General features: G+C 47.7%; 1 protein-coding gene across 2 annotated transcripts in view; it reads left to right on the top strand.

Moving 5' to 3' along the window:
* Positions 1-19,815, top strand: part of LOC110508251 (guanine nucleotide-binding protein G(olf) subunit alpha) — a 135,617-nt gene that overhangs the window by 44,707 nt on the left and 71,095 nt on the right. For both annotated transcript variants that reach the window (XM_036966055.1, XM_036966056.1), the window contains exon 5: positions 1,373-1,470. In XM_036966055.1, the coding sequence (XP_036821950.1) occupies positions 1,373-1,470 (98 nt within the window). The remainder of the gene's footprint in view (positions 1-1,372; positions 1,471-19,815) is intronic.

Genomic DNA, 19,815 nt, shown 5'->3' with positions numbered 1-19,815 from the left:
AGGGGAGGCTGGGGTTGGAGGTACTGTAGGGAGGCTGGGGTTGGAGACAGGGTACTGTAGGGAGGCTGGGGTTGGAGACAGGGTACTGTAGGGGAGGCTGGGGTTGGAGACACGGTACTGTAGGGGAGGCTGGGGTTGGAGGTACTGTAGGGAGGCTGGGGTTGGAGGTACTGTAGGGGAGGCTGGGGTTGGAGACAGGGTACTGTAGGGGAGGCTGGGGTTGGAGACACGGTACTGTAGGGGAGGCTGGGGTTGGAGGTACTGTAGGGGAGGCTGGGGTTGGAGACAGGGTACTGTAGGGGAGGCTGGGGTTGGAGACACGGTACTGTAGGGGAGGCTGGGGTTGGAGACACGGTACTGTAGGGGAGGCTGGGGTTGGAGACAGGGTACTGTAGGGGAGGCTGGGGTTGGAGACACGGTACTGTAGGGGAGGCTGGGGTTGGAGACACGGTACTGTAGGGGAGGCTGGGGTTGGAGACAGGGTACTGTAGGGGAGGCTGGGGTTGGAGACACGGTACTGTAGGGGAGGCTGGGGTTGGAGACTGTAGTTAATGTGTATATTTTGTCAGTAAAAAAGCAAGTGCCATTTAAAATTACTTTATTGACACTGTAGTATCCACTGGTTCTATTATAACGTAGCATAGCCTTGTTGTTGTGTAAATTTAGCAGACAAGAGAGACTTATTTCCTGAGCCCTTGTCACAATCAAGACACATTTTATAGAAGGAAAAAAACTTAATATCACAGAATAAATTGAAACAGAATATTTTTCCAAATGTAGCTACAGTATCTACAAATTTCTAGAATGTTCAACAGTATGAATGTGTGGTATTCAAAGTGGGGTGAATCAAGAGTTAAGACTACAGTTTTTATTTTATGGTACAATAATACAAACGTTATTCATAAATAATTAGAACAATTATAATTTTATTGACTAAATGTGTGTATTGGTTCTCTTAATTTTGATAAGAGATATGAAAGTGTAATTAATTTGAAGTTATTTGTTCATGTGAAAATAATATTTTTTTACAATTGTATTTATATATATATATTTTTTTTAAAGATTGTGTCATTTATATTTGGGGTGGAGTTACTTGAATTTTGGATGGTAAAAATGGGGTCCCTGTTGAAAAAGTTGCCTGTCACTGTCTGTACAGACTGTATTATACAGTGGTGGGCTTCATGCAGGTTGTGAAGTTTGAATGGCTCTGTTTTAAATAAGCTTGTTGTCACTAAACGTGTGTGTGTGTGTGTGTGTGTGTGTGTGTTTTTTCCCTTCATAACCACCTGTAGCTTATACAATGTCATTGATGGATTGTTTGTGATGTCTGGTCATCTCCTCACCTCCTTCCTTCTCTCTGCTCTCTGTCCAGGAGTTCTTTGATCATGCCAAGAAGCTGTGGGATGACGAGGGAGTGAAGGCGTGCTTCGAGAGATCCAACGAGTACCAGCTCATCGACTGTGCACAATAGTAAGTTCTGTCTCCATCACAAAGCATTGTTGGTTTGGTTGGTTGTGGGAGCTCCTAAAGATAAGCCTAGCCATCAGTTGGTTGTGGGAGCTCCTAAAGATAAGCCTAGCTTATCAGTTGGTTGTGGGAGCTCCTAAAGATAAGCCTAGCCATCAGCTGGTTGTGGGAGCTCCTAAAGATAAGCCTAGCTTATCAGTTGGTTGTGGGAGCTCCTAAAGATAAGCCTAGCTTATCAGTTGGTTGTGGGAGCTCCTAATGATAAGCCTAGCTTATCAGTTGGTTGTGGGAGCTCCTAAAGATAAGCCTAGCCATCAATTGGTTGTGGGAGCTCCTAAAGATAAGCCTAGCCATCAGTTGGTTGTGGGAGATCCTAAAGATAAGCCTAGCTTTTCAGCTGGTTGTGGGAGCTCCTAAAGGTAAGCCTAGCTTATCAGTTGGTTGTGGGAGCTCCTAAAGATAAGCCTAGCTTTTCAGCTGGTTGTGGGAGCTCCTAAAGATAAGCCTAGCCATCAGCTGGTTGTGGGAGCTCCTAAAGATAAGCCTAGCTTTTCAGCTGGTTGTGGGGGCTCCTAAAGATAAGCCTAGCCATCAGTTGGTTGTGGGAGCTCCTAAAGATAAGCCTAGCTTTTCAGCTGGTTGTGGGAGCTCCTAAAGGTAAGCCTAGCTTATCAGTTGGTTGTGGGAGCTCCTAAAGATAAGCCATCAGCTGGTTGTGGGAGCTCCTAAAGATAAGCCTAGCTTTTCAGCTGGTTGTGGGAGCTCCTAAATATAAGCCTAGCTTATCAGCTGGTTGTGGGAGCTCCTAAAGATAAGCCTAGCTTTTCAGCTGGTTGTGGGAGCTCCTAAAGATAACCGTCTGCATGTATGATGTGTGGCGCTTGGGGATGTGATATGGTGATGGGAGTTGAATCTGTGAGTCATGTTACTACAACAGTTAGTCTGCTGTCACTTCTTTAGCTTTGCCTTTGCAGGTCATGTCCTTTCTGGGCAGTGTTGACGGCTTCACAGATTGTAACCATGATGTGAATATCTGATACAGATGCATGTTTGTCTTAAACAGAGCCCTTTGGGACCTGGTCTATAGTAGTGCACTATATAGGGAATAGGGCTCTGGTCTATAGTAGTGCACTATATAGGGAATAGGGCCCTGGTCTATAGTAGTGCACTATATAGGGAATAGGGCCCTGGTCTATAGTAGTGCACTATATAGGGAATAGGGCCCTGGTCTATAGTAGTGCACTATATAGGGAATAGGGCCCTGGTCTATAGTAGTGCACTATATAGGGAATAGGGCCCTGGTCTATAGTAGTGCACTATATAGGGAATAGGGCTCTGGTCTATAGTAGTGCATTATATAGGGAATAGGGCTCTGGTCTATAGTAGTGCACTATATAGGGAATAGGGCTCTGGTCTAAAGTCGTGCACTATATAGGGAATAGGGCTCTGGTCTATAGTAGTGTACTATATAGGGAATAGGGCTCTGGTCTATAGTAGTGTACTATATAGGGAATAGGGCTCTGGTCTATAGTAGTGACCTATATAGTGAATAGGGCTCTAGTCTATAGTAGTGCACTATATAGGGAATAGGGCTCTGGTCTAAAGTAGTGCACTATATAGGAAATAGGGTGTCAAACTAGTCAGTCATATGTGTCTCTGTGACTTCCTGAGTGTAAAATTTAATAAAACGTGTACACCTACTTTACGGTAGTGGCAGGATGGTGTTGTACTGTAGGGTTGCACTGTAGGGTTGTACGGTAGGGTTGTACGGTAGGGTTGCACTGTAGGGTTGTACTGTGGGGTTGTACTGTAGGGTTGTACTGTAGGGTTGTACGGTAGGGTTGTACTGTAGGGTTGTACGGTGGGGTTGTACTGTGGGGTTGCACTGTGGGGTTGTACTGTACCGCTGTAGTTGAGGCCTCGTTTCCAATCTACAGGCCAGTTTAAAGAATTTCAGATTGACTCACTGCTTGCTCTGCTGTTCTACCCTTTTCCTTTCTGGTGCTCGGTGGAGAGCTGACTAAACATCACCACAATGATGGACTACAGAATTTGTACGATATACTTTACTGTTAATTTACACAAACAACAATACACTGATATGTTAATTCAGTGTGAATACATAAAAATGCTTTGCGCAGACAAAGCGTCTATGCCAAGGCCTCACGCTGTCACTCAGAAACGTATTCCAGTGCCTGCTGCCAGCTGAACATCAAATCAAATTGTATTTGTCACATGCGACGAATACAACAGGTGTAGTAGACCTTACAGTGAAATGCTGAATACAACAGGTGTAGTAGACCTTACAGTGAAATGCTGAATACAACAGGTGTAGTAGACCTTACAGTGAAATGCTGAATACAACAGGTGTAGTAGACCTGACAGTGAAATGCTGAATACAACAGGTGTAGTAGACCTCACAGTGAAATGCTGAATACAACAGGTGTAGTAGACCTCACAGTGAAATGCTGAATACAACAGGTGTAGTAGACCTCACAGTGAAATGCTGAATACAACAGGTGTAGTAGACCTTACAGTGAAATGCTGAATACAACAGGTGTAGTAGACCTGACAGTGAAATGCTGAATACAACAGGTGTAGTAGACCTCACAGTGAAATGCTGAATACAACAGGTGTAGTAGACCTCACAGTGAAATGCTGAATACAACAGGTGTAGTAGACCTCACAGTGAAATGCTGAATACAACAGGTGTAGTAGACCTCACAGTGAAATGCTGAATACAACAGGTGTAGTAGACCTCACAGTGAAATGCTGAATACAACAGGTGTAGTAGACCTCACAGTGAAATGCTGAATACAACAGGTGTAGTAGACCTTACAGTGAAATGCTGAATACAACAGGTGTAGTAGACCTGACAGTGAAATGCTGAATACAACAGGTGTAGTAGACCTCACAGTGAAATGCTGAATACAACAGGTGTAGTAGACCTCAGTGAAATGCTGAATACAGCAGGTGTAGTAGACCTTACAGTGAAATGCTGAATACAACAGGTGTAGGTAGACCTTACAGTCAAATGCTGAATACAACAGGTGTAGTAGACCTTACAGAGTCAATGTGGAGGCTATATACAGGGGGTACCGGTACAGAGTCAATGTGGAGGCTATATACAGAGGGTATCGGTACAGAGTCAATGTGGAGGCGATATACAGGGGGTACCGGTACAGAGTTAACGTGCAGTGGCACCGGGTTATTTGAGGTAGTATGTACAGTACATGTAGGTAGAGTTATTAAAGTGACTATGCATAGATGACAACTGAGAGTAGCAGCGGTGCGAGAGGGGGAGGGGCACTGCAAATAGTCTGGGTAGTCATTTGATTAGGTGTTCAGGAGTCTTATGGCTTGGGGGTAGAAGCTGTTTAGAAGCCTCTTGGACCTAGACTTGGTACTCCGGTACCGCTTGCCGTGCGGTAGCAGAGAGAACAGTCTATGACTAGGGTGGCTGGAGTCTTTGACCATTTTTAGGGCCTTCCTCTGACACCGCCTGGTATAGAGGTACACAATCCATGTCTCGAGGGTTAAAAATCCTTCTTTAACCCGTCTCCTCCCTTTCATCTACATTGATTGAAGTGGATTTAACAAGTAACATCAATAAGGGATCATAGATTTCACCTAGATTCACCTGGTCAGTCTATGCCATGGAAAGAGCAGGTGTTCTTAATGTTTCGTATACCCAGTGTATATTTAGTCAATAAAAAAGCAAGTGCAATTTTAAGATTTAATTTATTGAAACCGTAATATCCACTGGTTTTGTAAATTTAACAGACAAGACTTATTTCCTGAGCCCTTGTCACGGTCAAGACAACAAAAAATTAAACATGATGTAATATCACAGAATTATGATTATTTTATTTTTATTTAACCTTTATTTAACCAGGTAGGCTAGTTGAGAACAAGTTCTCATTTGCAACTGCGACCTGGCCAAGATAAAGCATAGCAGTGTGAACAGACAACACAGAGTTACACATGGAGTAAACAATTAACAAGTCAAAACACAGTAGAAAAAAAGAGGGTCTATATACATTGTGTGCAAAAGGCATGAGGAGGTAGGCGAATAATTACAATTTAGCAGATTAACACTGGAGTGATAAATGATCAGATGGTCATGTACAGGTAGAGATAATGGTGTGCAAAAGAGCATAAAATAAAATAAATAAAAACAGTATGGGGACGAGGTAGGTAAAAATGGGTGGGCTATTTACCAATGGACTATGTACAGCTGCAGCGATCGGTTAGCTGCTCAGATAGCAGATGTTTGAAGTTGGTGAGGGAGATAAAAGTCTCCAACTTCAGCGATTTATTTATTTATTTATATATATATATATATATATATATATATATATATATATATATATATATATATATATATATATATATATATATATATATATATATATATATATATATATATATAAAAAATGGTGTGTGCATTTGACTGGGTTTGACCTTGGGTTTCCTGTGTGCCACAAGACAATCTTAGCAGGGGAAGTGCTGGCGCTAGAGTAGGGGATGGGGTTAGAGCAGGGGATGGGGATGGGGCTAGAGTAAAGTAGGGGATGGGGCTAGAGCAGGGGATGGGGATGGGGCTAGAGTAAAGTAGGGGACGGGGCTAGAGCAGGGGATGGGGATGGGGCTAGAGTAGGGGATGGGGATGGGGCTAGAGTAAAGTAGGGGATGGGGCTAGAGTAAAGTAGGGGATGGGGCTAGAGTAAAGTAGGGGCTGGGGCTAGAGTAAAGTAGGGGCTGGGGCTAGAGCAGGGGATGGGGCTAGAGCAAAGTAGGGGATGGGGCTAGAGCAAAGTAGGGGATGGGGATGGGGATGGGGCTAGAGTAGGGGATGGGGATGGGGCTAGAGTAGGGGATGGGGATGGGGCTAGAGTAGGGGTTGGGGATGGGGCTAGAGTAAAGATGGGGATGGGGCTAGAGTAAAGATGGGGATGGGGCTAGAGCAAAGTAGGGGATGGGGATGGGGCTAGAGCAAAGTAGGGGATGGGGATGGGGCTAGAGCAAAGTAGGGGATGGGGATGGGGCTAGAGCAAAGTAGGGGATGGGGATGGGGCTAGAGTAAAGTAGGGGTTGGGGATGGGGCTAGAGCAAAGTAGGGGTTGGGGATGGGGCTAGAGCAAAGTAGGGGTTGGGATGGGGCTAGAGCAAAGTAGGGGATGGGGCTAGAGCAAAGTAGGGGATGGGGATGGGGCTAGAGCAAAGTAGGGGATGGGGATGGGGCTAGAGCAAAGTAGGGGATGGGGATGGGGCTAGAGTAGGGGATGGGGATGGGGCTAGAGTAGGGGTTGGGGATGGGGCTAGAGTAAAGTAGGGGTTGGGGATGGGGCTAGAGCAAAGTAGGGGATGGGGATGGGGCTAGAGCAAAGTAGGGGATGGGGATGGGGCTAGAGCAAAGTAGGGGATGGGGATGGGGCTAGAGCAAAGTAGGGGATGGGGATGGGGCTAGAGCAAAGTAGGGGATGGGATGGGGCTAGAGCAAAGTAGGGGATGGGGCTAGAGTAGGGGATGGGGCTAGAGTAGGGGTTGGGGATGGGGATAGAGTAGGGGTTGGGGATGGGGATAGAGTAAAGTAGGGGATGGGGCTAGAGTAAAGTAGGGGCTGGGGCTAGAGCAAAGTAGGGGCTGGGGATAGAGCAGGGGATGGGGCTAGAGCAAAGTAGGGGATGGGGCTAGAGTAAAGTAGGGGGTGGGGCTAGAGTAAAGTAGGGGATGGGGCTAGAGCAGGGGATGGGGCTAGAGCAGGGGATGGGGCTAGAGCAGGGGATGGGGCTAGAGCAGGGGATGGGGCTAGAGAAAAGTAGGGGATGGGGCTAGAGTAAAGTGGGGATGGGGCTAGAGTAAAGTAGGGATGGGGCTAGAGTAAAGTAGGGGATGGGGCTAGAGTAAAGTAGGGGATGGGGCTAGAGTAAAGTAGGGGATGGGGCTAGAGTAAAGTAGGGGATGGGGCTAGAGTAGGGGATGGGGCTAGAGTAGGGGATGGGGCTAGAGTAGGGGATGGGGCTAGAGTAAAGTAGGGATGGGGCTAGAGTAGGGGATGGGGCTAGAGTAGGGGATGGGGCTAGAGTAAAGTAGGGATGGGGCTAGAGTAAAGTAGGGATGGGGCTAGAGTAAAGTAGGGATGGGGCTAGAGTAAAGTAGGGATGGGGCTAGAGTAAAGTAGGGGATGGGGCTAGAGTAGGGGATGGGGCTAGAGTAGGGGATGGGGCTAGAGTAGGGGGTGGGGCTAGAGTAGGGGGTGGGGCTAGAGCAGGGGATGGGATGGGGCTAGAGTAAAGTAGGGGATGGGGCTAGAGTAAAGTAGGGGATGGGGCTAGAGTAAAGTAGGGGATGGGGCTAGATTAGGGGATGGGGCTAGAGCAAAGTAGGGGATGGGGCTAGAGCAGGGGGTGGGATGGGGCTAGAGCAGGGGGTGGGATGGGGCTAGAGTAGAGCAGGGGATGGGGCTAGAGCAGGGGATGGGGCTAGAGCAGGGGCTGGGGCTAGAGTAGGGGATGGGGTGGTGGTAGGGCTGTGTCTGGTGATATCTCTGGTGATTGGGTGGTGTAGTGGTAGGGCTGTGTCTGGTGATATCTCTGGTGATGGGGTGCTGTGGTCACGGGACTCCGTCAGCCGCCTGGGGCAGAGAAGCTTAAGAATGGTGCCTATTGTAAGACATGCAGGCAGGCAGTCCCTCTCCCTGTTCCCTTCTCTAGCCCATTCCCAGTTTTCCTAGCCTGTACTCTCTTCTTCTAGCTAGCCTGCTCTCCTAGCTAGCCAGTACTCTCTTCTCCTAGCTAGCCTGCTCTACTAGCTAGCCTGTACTCTCTTCTAGCTAGCCTGCTCTCCTAGCTAGCTTGTACTCTCTTATCCTAGCTAGCCAGTACTCTCTTCTCCTAGCTAGCCAGTACTCTCTTCTCCTAGCTAGCCTGCTCTACTAGCTAGCCTGTACTCTCTTCTAGCTAGCCTGCTCTCCTAGCTAGCCAGTACTCTCTTCTCCTAGCTAGCCTGCTCTACTAGCTAGCCTGTACTCTCTTCTAGCTAGCCTGCTCTCCTAGCTAGCCTGTACACTCTTCTCCTAGCTAGCCTGTACACTCTTCTCCTAGCTAGCCTGTACACTCTTCTCCTAGCTAGCCTGTACTCTCTTATCCTAGCTAGCCAGTACTCTCTTCTCCTAGCTAGCCAGTACTCTCTTCTCCTAGCTAGCCTGCTCTACTAGCTAGCCTGTACTCTCTTCTAGCTAGCCTGCTCTCCTAGCTAGCCAGTACTCTCTTCTCCTAGCTAGCCTGCTCTACTAGCTAGCCTGTACTCTCTTCTAGCTAGCCTGCTCTCCTAGCTAGCCTGTACCCTCTTCTCCTAGCTAGCTTGTACCCTCTTCTCCTAGCTAGCTTGTACCCTCTTCTCCTAGCTAGCTTGTACCCTCTTCTCCTAGCTAGCCTGTACTCTCTTCTCCTAGCTAGCCTGTACTCTCTTCTCTTAGCTAGCCTGTACTCTCTTCTCTTAGCTAGCCTGTACTCTCTTCTCCTAGCTAGCCTGTACTCTCTTCTCCTAGCTAGCCTGCTCTCTCTTCTTCTAGCTAGCCAGTACTCTCTTCTATTAGCTAGCCAGTACTCTCTTCTCCTAGCTAGCCTGCTCTACTAGCTAGCCTGTACTCTCTTCTAGCTAGCCTGCTCTCCTAGCTAGCCTGCCTGTTCTTCTAGCTAGCCTGCTCTCTCTTCTTTTAGCTAGCCTGCTCGCTCTTCTCCTAGCTAGCCTGTACGCTCTTTTCCTAGCTAGCCTGTACTCTCTTCTCCTAGCTAGCCTGTACTCTCTTCTCCTAGCTAGCCAGTACTCTCTTCTCCTAGCTAGCCTGCTCTACTAGCTAGCCTGTACTCTCTTCTAGCTAGCCTGCTCTCCTAGCTAGCCTGTACTCTCTTCTCCTAGCTAGCCTGTACTCTCTTCTCCTAGCTAGCCTGTACTCTCTTCTCCTAGCTAGCCTGTACCCTCTTCTCCTAGCTAGCCTGTACTCTCTTCTCCTAGCTAGCCTGTACTCTCTTCTTCTAGCTAGCCTGCTCTCTCTTCTTCTAGCTAGCCTGCTCGCTCTTCTCCTAGCTAGCCTGTACGCTCTTCTCCTAGCTAGCCTGTACGCTCTTCTCCTAGCTAGCCTGTACTCTCTTCTCCTAGCTAGCCTGTACTCTCTTCTCCTAGCTAGCCTGTACCCTCTTCTCCTAGCTAGCCTGTACTCTCTTCTCCTAGCTAGCCTGTACTCTCTTCTTCTAGCTAGCCTGCTCTCTCTTCTTCTAGCTAGCCTGCTCGCTCTTCTCCTAGCTAGCCTGTACGCTCTTCTCCTAGCTAGCCTGTACGCTCTTCTCCTAGCTAGCCTGTACTCTCTTCTCCTAGCTAGCCTGTACTCTCTTCTCCTAGCTAGCCTGTACCCTCTTCTCCTAGCTAGCCTGTACTCTCTTCTCCTAGCTAGCCTGTACTCTCTTCTTCTAGCTAGCCTGCTCTCTCTTCTTCTAGCTAGCCTGCTCACTCTTCTCCTAGCTAGCCTGTACGCTCTTCTCCTAGCTAGCCTGTACGCTCTTCTCCTAGCTAGCCTGTACTCTCTTCTCCTAGCTAGCCTGTACTCTCTTCTCCTAGCTAGCCTGTACCCTCTTCTCCTAGCTAGCCTGTACTCTCTTCTCCTAGCTAGCCTGTACTCTCTTCTTCTAGCTAGCCTGCTCTCTCTTCTTCTAGCTAGCCTGCTCGCTCTTCTCCTAGCTAGCCTGTACGCTCTTCTCCTAGCTAGCCTGTACGCTCTTCTCCTAGCTAGCCTGTACGCTCTTCTCCTAGCTAGCCTGTACTCTCTTCTCCTAGCTAGCCTGTACTCTCTTCTCCTAGCTAGCCTGCTCTACTAGCTAGCCTGTACTCTCTTCTAGCTAGCCTGCTCTCCTAGCTAGCCTGTACTCTCTTCTCCTAGCTAGCCTGTACTCTCTTCTCCTAGCTAGCCTGTACTCTCTTCTTCTAGCTAGCCTGCTCTCTCTTCTTCTAGCTAGACTGCTCGCTCTTCTCCTAGCTAGCCTGTACGCTCTTCTCCTAGCTAGCCTGTACGCTCTTCTCCTAGCTAGCCTGTACTCTCTTCTCCTAGCTAGCCTGTACCCTCTTCTCCTAGCTAGCCTGTACGCTCTTCTCCTAGCTAGCCTGTACGCTCTTCTCCTAGCTAGCCTGTACTCTCTTCTCCTAGCTAGCCTGTACTCTCTTCTCCTAGCTAGCCTGCTCTACTAGCTAGCCTGTACTCTCTTCTAGCTAGCCTGCTCTCCTAGCTAGCCTGTACTCTCTTCTCCTAGCTAGCCTGTACTCTCTTCTCCTAGCTAGCCTGTACTCTCTTCTCCTAGCTAGCCTGTACTCTCTTCTCCTAGCTAGCCTGTACTCTCTTCTCCTAGCTAGCCTGTACTCTCTTCTTCTAGCTTGCCTACTCTCTTCTTCTAGCTAGCCTGCTCTCTCTTCTTCTAGCTAGCCTGCTCGCTCTTCTCCTAGCTAGCCTGTACGCTCTTTTCCTAGCTAGCCTGTACGCTCTTCTCCTAGCTAGCCTGTACTCTCTTCTAGCTAGCCTGCTCTCCTAGCTAGCCTGTACCCTCTTCTCCTAGCTAGCTTGTACCCTCTTCTCCTAGCTAGCTTGTACCCTCTTCTCCTAGCTAGCCTGTACTCTCTTCTCCTAGCTAGCCTGTACTCTCTTCTCTTAGCTAGCCTGTACTCTCTTCTCTTAGCTAGCCTGTACTCTCTTCTCCTAGCTAGCCTGTACTCTCTTCTCCTAGCTAGCCTGCTCTCTCTTCTTCTAGCTAGCCAGTACTCTCTTCTATTAGCTAGCCAGTACTCTCTTTTCCTAGCTAGCCTGTACTCTCTTCTCCTAGCTAGCCTGTACTCTCTTCTCCTAGCTAGCCAGTACTCTCTTCTCCTAGCTAGCCTGCTCTACTAGCTAGCCTGTACTCTCTTCTAGCTAGCCTGCTCTCCTAGCTAGCCTGTACTCTCTTCTCCTAGCTAGCCTGTACTCTCTTCTCCTAGCTAGCCTGTACTCTCTTCTCCTAGCTAGCCTGTACCCTCTTCTCCTAGCTAGCCTGTACTCTCTTCTCCTAGCTAGCCTGTACTCTCTTCTTCTAGCTAGCCTGCTCTCTCTTCTTCTAGCTAGACTGCTCGCTCTTCTCCTAGCTAGCCTGTACGCTCTTCTCCTAGCTAGCCTGTACGCTCTTCTCCTAGCTAGCCTGTACTCTCTTCTCCTAGCTAGCCTGTACCCTCTTCTCCTAGCTAGCCTGTACTCTCTTCTCCTAGCTAGCCTGTACTCTCTTCTCCTAGCTAGCCTGCTCTCTCGTTTCCTAGCTAGCCAGCTCTACTAGCTAGCTGGCTCTCTCTTCTCCTAGCTAGCCTGCTCTCCTTGCTAGCCTGCTCTGTCCTCTCCTAGCTAGCCTGCTCTCTCCTCTCCTAGCTAGCCTGCTCTCTCGTTTCCTAGCTAGCCTGCTCTCTCGTTTCCTAGCTAGCCTGCTCTCTCTTCTCCTAGCTAGCCTGCTCTCTCTTCTCCTAGCTAGCCTGCTCTCTCGTTTCCTAGCTAGCCAGCTCTACTAGCTAGCTGGCTCTCTCTTCTCCTAGCTAGCCTGCTCTCCTTGCTAGCCTGCTCTGTCCTCTCCTAGCTAGCCTGCTCTCTCCTCTCCTAGCTAGCCTGCTCTCTCGTTTCCTAGCTAGCCTGCTCTCTCGTTTCCTAGCTAGCCTGCTCTCTCGTTTCCTAGCTAGCCTGCTCTCTCGTTTCCTAGCTAGCCTGCTCTCCCAGCTAGCCTGCTCTCCCTTCTCCTAGCTAGCCTGCTCTCCCTTCTCCTAGCTAGCCTGCTCTTTCGTCTCCTAGCTAGCCTGCTCTCTCGTCTCCTAGCTAGCCCGCTCTCCCTTCTCCTAGCTAGCCTGCTCTCTCTCTTCTCCTAGCTAGCCTGATCTTCTAGCTAGCCTGATCTCCTAGCTAGCCTGCTCTCTCGTCTCCTAGCTAGCCTGCTCTCTCTTCTCCTAGCTAGCCTGTACGCTCTTCTCCTAGCTAGCCTGTACGCTCTTCTCCTAGCTAGCCTGTACGCTCTTCTCCTAGCTAGCCTGTACTCTCTTCTCCTAGCTAGCCTGTACTCTCTTCTCCTAGCTAGCCTGCTCTACTAGCTAGCCTGTACTCTCTTCTAGCTAGCCTGCTCTCCTAGCTAGCCTGTACTCTCTTCTCCTAGCTAGCTTCTCTACTAGCTAGCCTGTACTCTCTTCTAGCTAGCCTGCTCTCCTAGCTAGCCTGTACACTCTTCTCCTAGCTAGCCTGTACGCTCTTCTCCTAGCTAGCCTGTACTCTCTTCTCCCAGCTAGCCTGTACTCTCTTCTCCCAGCTAGCCTGTACTCTCTTCTCCTAGCTAGCCTGTACTCTCTTCTCCTAGCTAGCCTGTACTCTCTTCTCTTAGCTAGCCTGTACTCTCTTCTCCTAGCTAGCCTGTACTCTCTTCTCCTAGCTAGCCTGCTCTCTCTTCTCCTAGCTAGCCTGCTCTCTCTTCTCCTAGCTAGCCTGCTCTCTCGTTTCCTAGCTAGCCAGCTCTACTAGCTAGCTGGCTCTCTCTTCTCCTAGCTAGCCTGCTCTCCTTGCTAGCCTGCTCTGTCCTCTCCTAGCTAGCCTGCTCTCTCCTCTCCTAGCTAGCCTGCTCTCTCGTTTCCTAGCTAGCCTGCTCTCGCGTTTCCTAGCTAGCCTGCTCTCTCTTTTCCTAGCTAGCCTGCTCTCTCGTTTCCTAGCTAGCCTGCTCTCCCAGCTAGCCTGCTCTCCCTTCTCCTAGCTAGCCTGCTCTCCCTTCTCCTAGCTAGCCTGCTCTCTCGTCTCCTAGCTAGCCTGCTCTCCCTTCTCCTAGCTAGCCTGCTCTCTCTCTTCTCCTAGCTAGCCTGATCTTCTAGCTAGCCTGATCTCCTAGCTAGCCTGCTCTCTCGTCTCCTAGCTAGCCTGCTCTCTCTTCTCCTAGCTAGCCTGCTCTCCTAGCTAGCCTGCTCTCTCTTCTTCTAGCTAGCCTGTTCTCCTAGCTAGCCTGTTCTCTGATCTCCTAGCTAGCCTGCATTGTTTTTCTAGCCAGATGGTATTCAAAGTCAGGGTCACGACCCCAAATTGCAATTAAAATATATACACTGAGTGTACAAAACATTAGGAACACCTTCCTGAAATTGATTTGCAAAATCCTTATGTCCTCAGAACAGTCTCAATTTGTCTGTTATGGACTCTACAAGGTGTCGAAAGCGTTCCACGGTGATGCTGGCCCATGTTGACTCCAATTATTCCCACTGTTGGTCAAGTTGGCTGGATGTCTTTTTGGGTGGTGGATACACACGGGATACTGTTGTGTAGGAAAACTCAGCAGCGTTTTAGTTGTTGACACCCTCAAAACGGTGCACCTGGCACCTACTACCATAGCCTGTTCAAAGGCACTTAAATCTGTTGTCTTGCCCATTCACCCTCTGAACGACACACATACACACAATCCATGTCTCAATTGTCTCAAGGCTTAAAAGTCGTTCATCTGTACTGATTTGATGCCTGCTGGATTCCCCTGGTTAACAAGTGACATCAATAAGGGATCATATCTTTCACCTGGATTCACCTGGTTAACAAGTGACATCAATAAGGGATCATAGCTTTCACCTGGATTCACCTGGTTAACAAGTGGCATCAATAAGGGATCATAGCTTTCACCTGGATTCACCTGGTTAACAAGTGACATCAATAAGGGATCATAGCCTTCACCTGGTTAACAAGTGACATCAATAAGGGATCATAGCTTTCACCTGGATTCACCTGGTTAACAAGTGACATCAATAAGGGATCATAGCCTTCACCTGGTTAACAAGTGACATCAATAAGGGATCATAGCTTTCACCTGGATTCACCTGGTTAACAAGTGACATCAATAAGGGATCATATTTTTCTCCTGGATTCACCTGGTCAGTCTGTCATGGAACGAGCAGGTGCTCCTAATGTTTTGTGTGTGTGTTTATTTAACTAGGCAAGTCGGTTAAGAACAAATTATTATTTACAATGACGGCCTAACCCGGATGACGCTGGGCCAATTGTGCGTCACCCTATGGGACTCCCAATCACGGCTGTGATCCAGCCTCTGGCTGTGTGGACACGTTGATACACCGTGATCCAGCCTCTGGATGTGTGGACACGTTGATCCAGCCTCTGGATGGGTGGACACGTTGATCCAGCCTCTGGATGGGTGGACACGTTGATCCAGCCTCTGGATGTGTGGACACGTTGATCCAGCCTCTGGATGGGTGGACACGTTGATCCAGCCTCTGGATGTGTGGACACGTTGATCCAGCCTCTGGATGGGTGGACACGTTGATCCAGCCTCGATGTGTGGACACGTTGATCCAGCCTCTGGATGTGTGGACACGTTGATCCAGCCTCTGGATGTGTGGACACGTTGATCCAGCCTCTGGATGTGTGGACACGTTGATCCAGCCTCTGGCTGTGTGGACACGTTGATCCAGCCTCTGGCTGTGTGGACACGTTGATCCAGCCTCTGGATGGGTGGACACGTTGATCCAGCCTCTGGATGGGTGGACACGTTGATCCAGCCTCTGGATGGGTGGACACGTTGATCCAGCCTCTGGATGGGTGGACACGTTGATCCAGCCTCTGGATGGGTGGACACGTTGATCCAGCCTCTGGATGGGTGGACACGTTGATCCAGCCTCTGGATGGGTGGACACGTTGATCCAGCCTCTGGATGGGTGGACACGTTGATCCAGCCTCTGGATGGGTGGACACGTTGATACACTGTGATCCAGCCTCTGGATGTGTGGACACGTTGATACGCCGTGATCCAGCCTCTGGATGTGTGGACACGTTGATCCAGCCTCTGGCTGTGTGGACACGTTGATACACTGTGATCCATTGGCAGCTAAATAAGTTAGAAACTATCAGAAAAAATAAGTGGTACAAGTATTCATGACATTACCCTGAGGAAGGCACAGTGATGCCGAAAAGTTGGCAAATACCCATTCCATTGCTGGGAGTTTATATTTATATATATATATATATATATATATATATATATAGTGTTATTTTTTTATTTATTTTTTTTTGTGTGTGTATTCGTCGTTAGTCAGCACTTTCACACACATTTTTCTGGGTGTGCGCCAGCTCATGTTTTTTTTAAGCTAAAGAAATTAGCTCATAGCCTATTGGTCAATGCAGCAGTAGGCTTATCACTTCCATTGCTCTTTCACACTGAGGATTGGTGATTTATAGAAGGGGAGGTTGTTGGAAAGAGTTTTCAAATGGCTATATGGAACTGTATAGTTTTAAAATATTATCATTCGCAATGGATTCATGCTCCCTCGACATTATCAGACAGAAACCAGACAGACACATATGGAGCACTCTAAACAAAAGACAATAAAAACAAAAATTGACATCTCGTAAATAATAGTTATGAAATAAACAAAAACCTGTTTCTCCCGTCTAGCGGGTTGTGAACTCTGCAAACAACTTTTCCGCTCCGAGAATGAGAACGAGAACCCTAACCCTAAGTAACACACGCATTAACCAAAATTCATGTTACCAAATGACGGGGATTAACGGTACATTTACTACTGGTGGCAAATATAATGGGGAATAAATCAAACAGAGGGCAAACAATTCACACAATGAAACAATGGATGCACAAGAATTGGCGTGAGACAGCTGAGCCAGTCTGGAGAGAGAGACTGGTCTATATCTTCACCACACACCCCTGCCCAGCTGAGCCAGTCTGGAGAGAGAGACTGGTCTATCTTCACCACACACCCCTGCCCTGCTGAGCCAGTCTGGAGGGAGAGACTGGTCTATATCTTCACCACATACCCCTGCCCTGCTGAGCCAGTCTGGAGAGAGAGACTGGTCTATATTTTCACCACACACCCCTGCCCAGCTGAGCCAGTCTGGAGAGAGAGACTGGTCTATATCTTCACCACATACCCCTGCCGTGCTGAGCCAGTCTGGAGAGAGAGACTGGTCTATATCTTCACCACATACCCCAACACTTGTAACACAATAAGCAATAAACGCTACCAGGTAGCGAGCTAGCAAGAGGGAGCAGGGGAGATGGCAGGAGAGGGCGAGTGGAAGTAGTGAACACCTCCAGGAACTATCGGGTCGAGTCCCAGTGGATGTTCTCTAACAGCTGTTCTTCTCTATTCCAGACCCAGTGGATGTTCTCTAACAGCTGTTCTCCTCTATACCAGAGCCAGTGGATGTTCTCCTCTATACCAGACCCAGTGGATGTTCTCCTCTATACCAGACCCAGTGGATGTTCTCCTCTATACCAGACCCAGTGGATGTTCTCCTCTATACCAGACCCAGTGGATGTTCTCCTCTATACCAGACCCAGTGGATGTTCTCCTCTATACCAGACCCAGTGGATGTTCTCCTCTATACCAGACCCAGTGGATGTTCTCTAACAGCTGTTATTCTCTATACCAGACCCAGTGGATGTTCTTCTCTATACCAGACCCAGTGGATGTTCTCCTCTATACCAGACCCAGTGGATGTTATCTAACAGCTGTTCTTCTCTATACCAGACCCAGTGGATGTTCTTCTCTATACCAGACCCAGTGGATGTTCTCCTCTATACCAGACCCAGTGGATGTTCTCTAACAACTGTTTTCCTCTATACCAGACCCAGAGGATGTTCTCTAACAGCTGTTCTCCTCTATACCAGACCCAGTGGATGTTCTCCTCTATACCAGACCCAGTGGATGTTCTCTAACAGCTGTTCTTCTCTATACCAGACCCAGTGGATGTTCTGCTCTATTACCAGACCCAGTGGATCTTCTCTAACAGCTGTTCTCCTCTATATACCAGAGCCAGTGGATGTTCTCCTCTATACCAGACCCAGTGGATGTTCTTCTCTATACCAGACCCAGTGGATGTTCTCCTCTATACCAGAGCCAGTGGATGTTCTTCTCTATACCAGAGCCAGTGGATGTTCTTCTCTATACCAGAGCCAGTGGATGTTCTCCTCTATACCAGACCCAGTGGATGTTCTCTAACAGCTGTTCTCCTCTATACCAGACCCAGTGGATGTTCTTCTCTATACCAGACCCAGTGGATGTTCTCCTCTATACCAGAGCCAGTGGATGTTCTTCTCTATACCAGAGCCAGTGGATGTTCTTCTCTATACCAGAGCCAGTGGATGTTCTCCTCTATACCAGACCCAGTGGATGTTCTCTAACAGCTGTTCTCTAGCTTCACAACACATAACCCAGTCCGGTTCGAGCCTCGCTAGCCAGATCAAGCTAGTTGGCTGGTTATAGCGTTAGCTTTGGGCAACAGGGTTAAGTAGCTGGCTAGCTATTTACAGTGCCTTGAGAAAGTATTTGGCCCCCTTGAACTTTGCGACCTTTTGCCACATTTCAGGCTTCAAACATGAAGATATAAAACTGTATTTTTTTGTGACGAATCAACAACAAGTGGGACACAATCATGAAGTGGAACGACATTTATTGGATATTTCAAACTTTTTTAACAAATCAAAAACTGAAAAATTGGGCGTGCAAAATTATTCAGCCCCTTTACTTTCAGTGCAGCAAACTCTCTCCAGAAGTTCAGTGAGGATCTCTGAATGATCCAATGTTGACCTAAATGACTAATGATGATAAATACAATCCACCTGTGTGTAATCAAGTCTCCGTATAAATGCACCTGCACTGTGATAGTCTCAGAGGTCCGTTAAAAGCGCAGAGAGCATCATGAAGAACAAGGAACACACCAGGCAGGTCCGAGATACTGTTGTGAAGAAGTTTAAAGCCGGATTTGGATACAAAAAGATTTCCCAAGCTTTAAACATCCCAAGGAGCACTGTGCAAGCGATAATATTGAAATGGAAGGAGTATCAGACCACTGCAAATCTACCAAGACCTGGCCGTCCCTCTAAACTTTCAGCTCATACAAGGAGAAGACTGATCAGAGATGCAGCCAAGAGGACCATGATCACTCTGGATGAACTGCAGAGATCTACAGCTGAGGTGGGAGACTCTGTCCATAGGACAACAATTAGTCGTATATTGCACAAATCTGGCCTTTATGGAAGAGTGGCAAGAAGAAAGCCATTTCTTAAAGATATCCATAAAAAGTGTTGTTTAAAGTTTGCCACAAGCCACCTGGGAGACACACCAAACATGTGGAAGAAGGTGCTCTGGTCAGATGAAACCAAAATGGAACTTTTTGGCAACAATGCAAAACGTTATGTTTGGCGTAAAAGCAACACAGCTCATCACCCTGAACACACCATCTCCACTGTCAAACATGGTGGTGGCAGCATCATGGTTTGGGCCTGCTTTTCTTCAGCAGGGACAGGGAAGATGGTTAGAATTGATGGGAAGATGGATGGAGCCAAATACAGGACCATTCTGGAAGAAAACCTGATGGAGTCTGCAAAAGACCTGAGACTGGGATGGAGATTTGTCTTCCAACAAGACAATGATCCAAAACATAAAGCAAAATCTACAATGGAATGGTTCAAAAATAAACATATCCAGGTGTTAGAATGGCCAAGTCAAAGTCCAGACCTGAATCCAATCGAGAATCTGTGGAAAGAACTGAAAACTGCTGTTCACAAATGCTCTCCATCCAACCTCACTGAGCTCGAGCTGTTTTGCAAGGAGGAATGGGAAAACATTTCAGTCTCTCGATGTGCAAAACTGATAGAGACATACCCCAAGCGACTTACAGCTGTAATCGCAGCAAAAGGTGGCGCTACAAAGTATTAACTTAAGGGGGCTGAATAATTTTGCACGCCCAATTTTTCAGTTTTTGATTTGTTAAAAAAGTTTGAAATATCAAATAAATGTCGTTCTACTTCATGATTGTGTCCCACTTGTTGTTGATTCTTCACAAAAAAATACAGTTTTATACCTTTATGTTTGAAGCCTGAAATGGGTCAAAAGGTCGCAAAGTTCAAGGGGGCCGAATACTTTCGCAAGGCACTTTATTTTCATTAATTTCAATAGATGAACAACAAGTGACAACCTAGCTAATACTTACTCATAAGGATTCCTAAATCATTGCTAAGAATAATGAAAATGACTGCAGTTTCTACTGGTCATTGTTTTCAGGCTGGTTGTATTGATGCTAAAGCTAGCTACCCCAGAAGTTGCGGTTGAACAGATTATGCTTTATTACCAACGCGGTATTGTAAACACATCGTTCGTGGCCGGTGTCTGCTTGTTGACAGACTTTTTAGTACAACTTTGACAGTGCTACTGTATCTTTTTTGACACGCAAAGACCCAAACGGCGTTCCATAGTATGTGGTGAAGCTAATAGCAGTGACGCTATTACTGTGTGACTCCGGTAGGGCAA

This window comes from Oncorhynchus mykiss, chromosome 28 (assembly GCF_013265735.2).
Source record: "Oncorhynchus mykiss isolate Arlee chromosome 28, USDA_OmykA_1.1, whole genome shotgun sequence".
Lineage (NCBI taxonomy): Eukaryota > Metazoa > Chordata > Actinopteri > Salmoniformes > Salmonidae > Oncorhynchus > Oncorhynchus mykiss.
The sequence above is the reverse complement of the archived record's forward strand: the minus strand, read 5'-3'. Positions and strand labels throughout refer to the sequence as shown.